The sequence below is a fragment of the Pollachius pollachius genome (assembly GCF_949987615.1).
Source record: "Pollachius pollachius genome assembly, chromosome: 14".
NCBI classification, from domain to species: Eukaryota; Metazoa; Chordata; class Actinopteri; order Gadiformes; family Gadidae; genus Pollachius; species Pollachius pollachius.
The window spans coordinates 12,066,278-12,077,915 of record NC_136947.1 but is presented as its reverse complement, the minus strand read 5'-3'; the positions used below and the strand labels follow the sequence as shown (position 1 = coordinate 12,077,915).

Here is an 11,638-nt window from a genome sequence, read left to right as displayed (position 1 = left end):
GGCATATCATTTTAAAGGGAGTCAAAAGGACATTTTCCCATGCTCGAGTGTGGCTAAAATAACACATTGACTCCATTTAATCTGACTGGTACAGTGTTTCACACATGGGGTACGTGTACTCCTGTGCTTTGGGGGATTGCAAGAGGTAGGCTACTAGGGACATTTAAATCCTATTTAGAAATATATATATATTGGCTATTAACAATTAAAGTTAAATAATTCCACCTTAAAAGAATGAATTAAATTAAGTACATCTGAACACTAATGATTGTCTTCATCATTTTCTTTCTCCACAAAATGTTTTGTACTAGGTAAAGGGGTCCCTTTCTTGTAAAGATAGTTTGAGAACCCCTATCACTCTAGGTCTAGTAAGGTTAGGGTTAGACGTCTCTTTGTGCTTCTCTTTTTCCTACACTGTAATTGGGATTGTACGCATGACACAGTTTTTGACCATGTGTCAAGTCATGGTATTTGTGTGCCTTCACGTAAGATTCATAAAAGTTTTGATTTTTCTACTGATTGTGACATTTCCATAATCTGACTGTATATATCCATTGATATTGATATATTTATATATTTTTAATAGACCTACAATTAAAAAAAAATAAGAATGTAGGTAATCAAGTAAAAAGAAACGTCATTCACACATTGAGTTTTATATGCTGGAAATAATTTGTTAACATATTTATTCTCCACTAATATTCCCTGGATTTACCTGCAAATTGAGTTTATGTTTGTATTACTGTGTAGTTCTCATCATTTAAATGTATATAGTTTTTTATGGATGTATGTACTTTAATATTAATATTGTATTGATCATATCTACTATGTATATATGTATTGCTCAAAGTACAATGCAAAACGGTTTCAAACCATTCTAAGAGAGGCACTCCCCGCACACACACCCCATCTCCACTTGCCCCTATATCCATGGGAACCAAAATGTGACAATAAAACATATGACAGAGAAAAAAAGGCATCATCATATATAATTAAAAAGGGAGTCAGAATAGCACCATGAGAGAGAGAGAGAGAGAGAGAGAGAGAGAGAGAGAGAGAGAGAGAGAGAGAGAGACATACACACGCACGCACGCACACACACACACACACACACACACACACACACACACACACACAAACACACACACACACACACACAGTACATAGCAAGAGAAAGAGAGACATAGGGAATGTATGGAGGGTGGGAGTGAATTAGAGCTAGAGTGAGTTAGCATACAGATGTGAATCCCTTTTCAGACTTCAGCGGTTATTCAAAATGAATGCTAACATCAATATCATGAATGATATTCTGAGAACAACAACGACCTTAATATTGCGCCCGACTACCCACCACTTGATGGACACCAAGGAACCAAACCGTTCCTGGACGCTTCCTTCCCCCACTAGGAGAAGCTGCTCTGTGTGAGGGATGACTCTCCAACGCACAGCAACTGGGCCACGCCGCTCCCCACGCCCTATAGCTTTGTCTAACTCGGTCCGAACGCGGCGGTATATTATGTAGGCCATCGGGAGCACAGCTTGACGGAGAAAGTGGGCCACTGGCAGCAACCTGAGAGGCTGCCAGAATGTAGGCTAACAAGAAATTATGTAAGATGGATGGTATGTGCTGTGCGTCCAGAAACTACGTTAATGGCCGTCGCCCATCACCCCGTCTCCCCACGAGCGACCTTGGTATGTCGTCTGCTGGAGAGACCTGAGATGTTAGCATGGGGAAATCCAAGGAATCACAGCGGGGGGTCGGGGGGGGGGGGGGTGACAGTTGGTCAGGGTGGAGGGAAGGCTGTCACTATGAGGCGTTGTTGTTAGGCTGTTGTAGGGAGGGTTGGTCGTTAAGGTGAGTTGTTATTGTGATTAAGGGTGGTTGTTGCTGCTAAGGGGTCCACAGATGGCAGACAGCGACTCATGTTGTGGTCAAAGGCGTGCTGTTGTCCCTTAAAAGGCAGTTGGAGGCCAGACCATTATTAGTGGGACATAATAAACATGCTCTACAGGAACGACCCAACAATCTCCTGTCCTTCCTCCATCGTTTCACTGCACCAGTTGCCCCATAGGCCAATCAATTATTGTATCTGTTAGTTGACAAAAAACTAGAAATCGTACAACAATAAGGTGGATGGATGCGTATTTTGTACAATGATGAATCTTATAGCCATAGATGGCTGACCATACAAACATAACCAGCACTGACTACAGTATAGGCCTACCACAGGGAATCTCTTACATACAGTTGTAACTGTATAGCAGCGACACACCTCAGACAGGAAACTGTGGGCAGCGCTGACAACCTAAACCATCCCTCCCTCCCTCCCCCTCCCTCTCTCCCCCTCCCTCTCTCCCCGTTTGACTGCACGCGTCAAGCGCACGGGAGGGAGTTCTCCTCCTCTGACGAATTCCGTTCTCATATTCACTCTATCGCAGCTACTGTGCAGCCCCGTACAAGCGGATATACAGCGTTGCCTGGGGACAGTAGGCTGTTCGCAGAGAAACCATACGACATCCATTCCTCTGACTGCTTTGTTCGCTATTATTATGACAACTCCTTCATGGTGAGTGACAGTGTGTTCTCTCCGTCTTTCAATAAGCCTTTTGTTTTTGTTCCTAAAATATAACAACGAATAAAGTGACATTGATGGACTGTTTTGTAAAAGTTTAGATGGTGAGCCTAGGCTGCGTGAGGTCATGGTGTGTGTGTGTGTGTGTGTGTGTGTGTGTGTGTGTGTGTGTGTGTGTGGTGTGTGTGTGTGTGTGTGGGTGTGTGTGTGTGTGTGTGTCTTTTAAACTGTTGTGATCTTGTCGGATGGGACGACTCTTACCAGTTGTGTTATGCTTGTTGTAGAAGCGGGGCCAGGCGGGGATAATGAGAACAATGTTTTCATTGTAGCTGGCTTTCGGCGCTGTCTCTCCCAAGGGTGAAGAGGTCAGCTACGGAAGTTGACGGCCGTGCTTAATGACTACGTTGTACCCAATGGAAAACGCATTATTTAACATCACGGTTTAAACTTTAGAGCGCTGACTTTACTAATGCGTAACTCTTACACGAATGCTCGGCTATTCAAATCAACACACATGCAACCCCGTCGATACAAAAATCCTCACACATACCAAACGCGCGTGCATGTGTGCATGCACTACGCCTGCAGAGTTTTCTGCATTGCAACTTTGAATTATTAATTTGGTCTCAGTTGTAAACAAAAGCGCAGCGTCGATGCAATGAGCTAAATGAGAAGGATACATTCTGCATCAATGAAACGCGAATCTAAAAGGTCCAATCGGGCTGCTCCTGCAGGTTGAACCTGCATGCCCCGCAAACTAAAGGCGCTCCCGATACTGAATGCATGGACTCAGAAAGCGGCACCGTGTCAGACACAAACTAGCTACACACAATGTGTAGCCTACAATAATTGCCTCTTTGCCTTTAAGTAAGCGCCCACTCTGCTACTGACGAGCTGAAACCAGTCCTCTTTCTGCTGAAGGACGGTGTGTCACGCATCAGTACCCAGGAGGCTTCGACACAGGCACACAGTCTTCCGGGGGTGTGTGTGTGTGTTTGTGTGTGTGTGTGTGTGTGTGTGTGTGTGTGTGTGTGTGTGGGGGGGGGGGGGGGGGGGGGGGGGGGGGGGGGGGGGGGGGGGGGGGGGAGGCATGGAGACCGGAGCCCAGGTAGCTTTAGGTTTGCATTGTCCTACCCCAGTCACACTTCTAGGTTAGCCTAGCTGTCCATAATGGCTGGTTTATTGTATTGGTTTTTAATCTTTAATTGATATGTATGTTTTATAATGAGTGTTGAGTGTCCCATTAAGAGTGGTTGTAACCCACAGACACAAATGCACACACATGCACGTCCATGTGGTTTAAAAGGACTAGTGATCAGTGAACCATTCAACTGTTAAGCCGTGCAGGTCTCATGATCAAAGTACAAAGTTTCCTCATCCACTCCAATGTTGGACTCTGTTGGACTCTCTTCACGCGGATCTAATGGGGCTTCAGGCCGACGTGTGTTAGTGTCTCCCATGGCCAAAACCCCTTCCGTCAGTATGTCTGTCTCCTACTGCCTCGGACCTCAGCAACTTAGTCTCCTGGAATGTGCTCAGCTCTTTCTACATTTTCTCCACACACAGACACACACAACAGAACCCTTGAGGAATCATCGGAATGTTGATTACTCAGTCCGCAAAACAAACCTTCCCAATGACACCTCACACAGCTTTCTTGTTCTTGTTCTTGTTCTTGTTCTTGTTCTTGTTCTTGTTCTTCTTCTTCTTCTTCTTCTTCTTCTTCTCTCTGAGACCTGCAGGTGCTGAGGAACCTAAGTTCCCATCCCCCTTGTTTGTTTACTTGTCGGAAGGCTGATCACTTTTTCTTTTCTTCATTCCTTCTTTCTGCTATTTGATTAGCACATGCAAGCCACCGCAATGAAACCGGCCCAACGGGCTCCTGCTGCAGACACCTCTCCGTCCTCCGAGTGTAACATGCACAGGACTGGTATCGGATTACCTGGATGCGTATGAACCACAGTGTGTTTGCCCATTGACGTAGACGAGGGCCTTGGCTACCAAAACGCCTTCTGTATTGGCTGAGCTTTGCATAAAGTGATTCACTGATGATCCTGTGATAGGAATATTTGGGGAATACAGGTGTCCGTGCGCCGCTGAATATACGATGATAGCCGATGATATTGATCTAACAAGCCATAATAATAATTATATTAGCCCTAATATGGATCCTGCTAGCCATAATATTGATCATACTAGTCATAATATTGATAATGTTTGGAATTATATTGATCCTATTAGCAATACAATTTATTATATTAGCCTTAATATTGATCATACTAGCATTACTATTGATCCTATAAGACTATACTATTGATCACATTAGTCATAATATTAATCATGCTAGTCATAATATTGATCATATTAGCCATTATATTGATCCTACTAGTCATATTATTGATCATACTAGCAATACTATTGATCCTATTAGCCATTATATTGATCATATTAGCAATGATTTTGATCAGTCACAATATTGTTCATACTAGCCATAATATTTATCCTACCAGCCATAGTATTGATCATACTAATAATGTTGATACGGTAGTAGCATTGCAAGAGTGCAATCTGTCAATATTTGTAGAAAAAATCTTAAAAATATCTATTTTTAGTTCAGCTTTCTTTAAATCCAACAGGCTCAGATCTCTGTTTTGTTGTTCTGGTTCTGGTTGCGTTGGTTCCCTTAACAAACTCTTTTTCCTGGATTACGGTTCTTTTTTGTTTGTTTTTCCAGCATTACAGTTTGGCACCAAAACAACCAGAGAGATCACGTTTGATCGGTTGTTGTTGATAACACCATCATCTACATATCTGTGTTGTGTTTCTACGGCAGAATGAATATTGATCGGCCGGATGCAGAGATGCGAGGGGTTCTAAAGAGAAAGTTTGCTGAGGTAGAGGAGGAGGCCAGCTACGTCTCATCCTCTCCATCATCGTCGTCGTCCTCCTCCTCGCCATTATTCTCCTCCGAGTGGGAATCGGAGGGGGAGAACCAACAGATCCTCCCGGCCCCCAGGGCCCCCAGGGACCCCACGGCCCCTGCTCAACCTGCCTCTGCACCCAGTAAGTAGCCACCCTCCTCACTCTCACATAGCAAACACATTTCCTTATCTGCCCTTACCGGTCTGTCTCTCTCCACCTGTGTAACCGTGTCTATATACCTCGCCGCCTGTTTCCCTGTCTGTCAGTCTTTCTGTCTCTTTCCCTGTCCGTAAATCTTTCTCCTTGAATAGCAATCTGTCTTATTCCCTGTCTGTATGTCTGTCTGCAACTGTCTCTTCTGTCTGTTTGCCTGCCTGCCAGTCTTTCGACCTCACTATTTCCTTGTCCAACTGTCTGTCTACCTCCCTGTCTGTCTGCTCACCCCGCCGTCTGCCAGCCAGTGTGTGTGTGTGTTCGATGTGTGTGTGTTCTCCAGTAGTATTTCTGGTAGTATCTCTGGGCACCAGTAAAAGCAGCTCCTGATATATAGCGTCAGAACGTTATCATTACTGCAGGTAAGATTAGCACACAACTCGGCTGCCTTCTGCTCCGGCCCTAAAGGTCGACAAGTTGCCAGTGCAGTAGACACTTGCCGAATCAATTTGAATGGAAAGCTACTGTTTGTGATCATGGGCTATCAAGTGAGCAACATTTAAATATCATCAACGTACCGATTTGTAGATCTTCACACTAACATTAAGTCAGTTGTTAGCAAATGAGTATGCACAGTTTCTGTTTTGGAGTCATTCAGGCTTTTTTGAATGACTCCAATGCTGAGCAGGTAAAGAGTTTGTTTGTACTTTAAATGCCCTCCTCAGCAGTTCTCCTGGGGCACAACACCATGAGTCACACAATTCCAACAGGGATCTAATGTTCACTGTTATGTTTTAAACTCAGAAACTCCCATTGAAAAGCTTAACCCGATGGTCATGTTGAGGGAACCCAAACCACACTGGCACTCTAAAAGGCATTGTTAGCAATGTGTAAGTACGTCCGGGATGATTCATCAAAGCCACAACTATATTTAGAACAATCACCTGCTGGGCTAACTTACAAAACAAACTGACACAACTTTGTAAATACAGTTGGCCAACAGCTAGGGAAACAGAGAGCTCCTCCCTCAGATGTGTCCTGTGCTACTGCAGCAGCAGCAGACCCTCAGTTTGGCATTTCCTTTGACACTCATGTTGAACTATTGGCCGACATCCAGGCCAAGGACTGCTATGTTCCCGCATGGCGACCTCTTGTGACCACATTACGTATTACATTATTTCTTGTTATTGTCGCATTGTTTAACAACTTCAAAAAGTGATATATTTTGGTTCCCTTTTTTCTTCTGATTAGTCGGTTCGATCTTGAGTAAGTGGAGACGTGCCGACGGAAGAGGACACAACGTGAGATTCGACACGGTGACCGTCTTCCACTTCCCGCGGTGCCAGGGCTTCGTGAGCGTGCCCAGCCATGGAGGAGCCTCGCTGGGCATGGTGTGGAACCACAGCGCCCTCCACAGGTACACGCTGGAGGAGCACGCGGCGGCCCGACAGCGGAGACACCGGGAAAGACTCGTGGAGAGGCTGAGGGAGGACAGGCTGGAGCGCTGGAGAAATAAAGTGCGTTGGTTTAAAAAAATCTAACTTTGTTACACTCTTTTTTTTCACTGCAGACATCACTTCTGTTTAAATTATCTTTGAATTAATACTTCTCTAAAGAACAACCCATCCAGTTATTTCTTCTGTCAAAAGCAATTAGATTGAGGAAGTAAAAAAGGAGGGAAATTTCGTTGAAAGTGATGGACGCAGTTAAAATGTCACAGGACAGGGCAAGTTCAAATTTACAACCCATCTGTACCAGGATGGCTTGCTAAACCATAGACCTTGTACTCTAGAGTACTCCCTGCATATCATACACATCACACCGTTTATTTAGAATCGACATACTCATGTCATTGTCGTTGCAGTTGGTAACTAGCGGTGCCCTGGACCGCAGCGAGGCCGACCGGCTCACCGTGGACCAGCTCCCGGGCGGGTACCTGGAGGTCCCCATGGAGGACCCGGCCCCAGACGGGGGGATCTGGTCCCTGCAGCCATACTCCTACAGGCAGAGGCAGGCCCTGCTGCGCGGGGCCGGGGTGAAGCACGTGGACCGGGAGGAGAAGAGGCAGCTGCACTCCCTGCGTCTCTCCCGGGAGGCCTGCGGCTGCGACTGCCGGGGCTTCTGTGAGCCTGAGAACTGCGCCTGCAGCCTGGCCGGCATCAAATGCCAGGTGAGGGTGCTCTCACATTAACTCTTGTTTCTTGGGCTGCCATCCATTCTGCCAAGCCTCCCCAGCCAGCTATCTCTCAAGCATGAGCCCTCCCTTCTTCCTGCGCACAAATAATGCACCTGTACCATGATGTCCTACAGGTGTAACCCTAGCCTCAGCTCTAACCCTTAACCCTAGCCTCAGCTCTAACCTTAAACCTTGCCCTAACCCTAGCCTCAGCTCTAACCCATAACCTTGCCCTATAAAATGTCCTTCATGGCTGTAACTGGCTGGATCTTTCTTCCAGATGGACCGCTCCAGCTTCCCTTGTGGCTGCTCCATGGACAGCTGCGGGAACAGCCAGGGGCGCAGCGAGTTCAACCCGGGCCGCGTGAAGACCCACTACCTCCACACTGCCATGAGGCTGCACCTGGAGGGGAGGCGGCCGCCGGGGGCCGCAAGTCACCACGACGACCAGAGGGAAGTACCCGGGCGGTGCGGCGAAGGCGACCGGCGTGGCTGTGTTCCAGAACGGGAGACCCGGGAAGACGGCTGCCTTTTCGGGTTCGGCACCGAGGAGGAGGAGGAGGAGGGCGGTCTCATGTTCCCCTCCATGCCCCCCACCACTTCCACAGCCTGCTGCTCAACCCCTGAGCCCTCGGAGCTGGGAGAGGAGGGCAGCAGTGGCGGTGATACGATGGATTCCTCTTCCTCTTCCTCTGATCTCGACGCGGCTGAGGAAGGCGCCGACGGCACGCCACGCCATCGACCCGAGGTCACCGAGGAAACCCGACCCCTCTCCTGTGTCCTCAGCAGGCTGGAGTCCCAGCGGACCCACTGCATCGCAACGGAGGACGGCCTTCAGCACATGAGGAGCACACGCCCACTTCCTGCCAGCTCCCCCTCCGACCCTGCGTCTCTCCTCGAAGGGACTCAAACCGCTGTGGGCGTGCGCCAAGACAAAGATTCCCAGAGGACCCCTTCCCCTTCTACCTCTTCTACTTCTACGGGGTATCTGGACGAAAACGCCAACGAGGCCACCGACTTTTTCGGCGAGGACTCTCTGGACAAATTCCCCCATGCAGCCCTCTTCACTGCAAACCTCTCCTGCTCCTCCTCCTCCAACGGTTACGTGGACTTCAGCGTCTCCTCGGATTCGGACCTTGAGTTCTTCGACAGCGATTACCTCACCTGCGGTGGCCAACTACACAACTCCTTCAAGGGAGGCGGGTCTTTGGAAGGCCTGAGGCACCTCCAGACCCTGACTTCCTGCAGTCTCCCACAGTACCCAGAGACACCTGTCTGCCTGCTTGAATCCCTCATTGGCTCGTCGTCTGAACCAATCACGGAAGATGCACATGTGGTAACCTTTAGTCAGCTGTTGGAGGTACTGCAGTGATGCAGGTCTTGTCAGATGCGTATTGACGATTACTACTGTATGTTCATTATGTATTGAGGAATATGTTTTCTCTTTAGTATATTTGTATGGCTGTTTTGGAGTAGATTATCTTTTTCTACATGATATTGAATACAATCTTTTTTTCTAGATATTTTATATTTTCTCTATCTATCGGTATCCTAACTGTTTTTTAATTTATGAGTAGTTCGTTCTTTACATAGAGATTCTGATGTGTTATTTAATTCCTTCATGCTTTAAAAGTATCATCTTTATCAGAGTTATTCAAAGTTGTAATTTTATTTATTTGTTTTATTTCATATTGGGTTGATAAATGGTTAAAGATTGGTTAAATGGACTGATGTAAATACTCAGGAATTATCGAATGAATCAAAACGGAGCGAACATAAAGGCATTAGGAAAACAATTTTATACGCCATTGTCTGAAATGCTCCATCACACAACGGAAAACAATTATTATTTTCTTTATTTAAATATTGTCTCCATATACACCAATGTACTCTCCTAGCAAATGCTTGTGTGCTAATGCCGTACTTAATACTGCAAATCAATGCCAAATGTTAAGCATATTTATTATATTGTATACCTTCTTTTTATGAGTGAGGACTATTTTCACATTGGCCTAACTAGGATTTCAGTGGAAGGTCCGGTACCACGGTTAACCCGGGAGTACCACATTCATTTTTAAATAACATTGAAACACTTCTGCCAAGCAGTTATTTTCATGTGGTTATGTAAATGTCAGATGATTCAAATGTAACAACCAATGTTTAACACTGGCTGAACATTATAATTGTGCATTATTTTTATCTGCAAAATAATTTAAAATGTGTTTGAGGATTTACACAATTAATAAAATATGTGTTTAAGATTATGACGGTGTATGTTTGAATACAAATAAAATTTATAATATTACCGAAATAAAGCAAAGCATATATTGGATCAAAAATCATTGCATATTCTCTACTGTTCAATGATCTTACCTTATTTAAATTACTGTGTGGAGGTCTGGGGGACCACTTACAAAATCTCACAGCTACCACTAGTCAAACTTCAAAAACGAGCTATTAGAATAATCAATAAAGCAGGATATTATGATCACACCAACCTCCTGTTTTTACATTCCCGTAGCATAAAGTTCAACAACCTGGTTGACTATCAAGTGGCACAAATCATGTTAAAAGCAAGAAACCAACTGCTACCAGGTCACATTCAAAAACTATTTTTGACAGAGAGGGGGGATATAACGACTTTAAAATGTCAATGCATCTCAATTGGTGGTGGTCACCAGCTTCCGCAAAAGACTCAAAACTCACCTGTTCAGAGTTCATCTCGACTCTGCATAGAGACCAATGCACAGCCACCATTGAATGTTGTACGTCCTGGCACTTGTACATTGCACTTATTCAAGGTACTTAATTGTGTAGCATCTACAGTAGCTGCTATCGCTGCTTTACACGGGGAATGGGTTAGCCTAGCGATTGTAATACTTGCACTTGGTTCTATGAACATCTTTACTGTACCGACAGCGATATATTGTTTAACTTCTTATGACAAATGTACTTATTGTAACAAATGCACTTATTGTAAGTCGCTTTGGATAAAAGGGTCTGCTAAATGCCCTAAATGTCAATGTAAATGGTGTGAAACTGTGGAATGGTATGAGCACGGAGCTACAGCAATGTCCAAACATGATCCAGTTTAAAAAAAGGTTCAAAGCAATGATTTTCAAAAGGTACAGGGATGAGGGAGAGATTCAAGAGTATATTAAAAAATAATAATTATAATTATAATTCATAATTAATATATATATATAAAAGGATTGTATATATTTAAAGTGTAAATATTGTACATCCAATTGTATGATTACTTGTATGTATATATAGATATAAATATATGGATTGTATAAAAAAATATATATATATTGATTATATATATATGCATATATATATATATATGCATTGTATAAATAGATAAATTATAAAAAATCATAGTATATCAAGTTGTATATATGTATGAATTGTAAATATCAAATATAGTATGGCCAATTGTATAGATAGATTGTAAAGAGATTATAAGGAACACAAGAAGCTAATATAATAAATAAAAAAATTTAGCTGTGGAAAAGGGGTAGGTTTAAATAAGTTTATACTTCTTCCTACTCCTTTTCAGGCATATCATATCAATATATGTCATTTGTTTTTCTTTTTTGTGAAATAATTTAAACATAATTTTTGTTTATGGTATTTTCATGCTTTCATTTAGTTTTGCATTTTTGATATGTCTGAAATAAATTGAATCAAATAAAATCAAAATCATATAAAATAAAATAAACGGTATCATGTTTCTGTTATCTACTAAGTTGGTCTTGGTCAAGTACTCCGTGTGTGCATGTAGTGTGTGTGTGTGTGTGTGTGTGTGTGT

General features: G+C 44.0%; 1 protein-coding gene across 1 annotated transcript; it reads left to right on the top strand.

Annotated features, from left to right (window-relative positions):
- The first annotated feature begins 2,459 nt into the window (after positions 1-2,459).
- Positions 2,460-10,085, top strand: LOC307085617 (uncharacterized protein). Its single transcript, XM_079750474.1, has 5 exons — positions 2,460-2,567; positions 5,407-5,636; positions 6,900-7,165; positions 7,513-7,818; positions 8,105-10,085. The coding sequence occupies exons 2-5, from the start codon at positions 5,408-5,410 to the stop codon at positions 9,194-9,196; spliced, it is 1,893 nt and encodes a 630-aa protein (XP_079606600.1). The 5' UTR covers positions 2,460-2,567; position 5,407; the 3' UTR covers positions 9,197-10,085.
- The last annotated feature ends 1,553 nt before the right edge of the window (positions 10,086-11,638 follow it).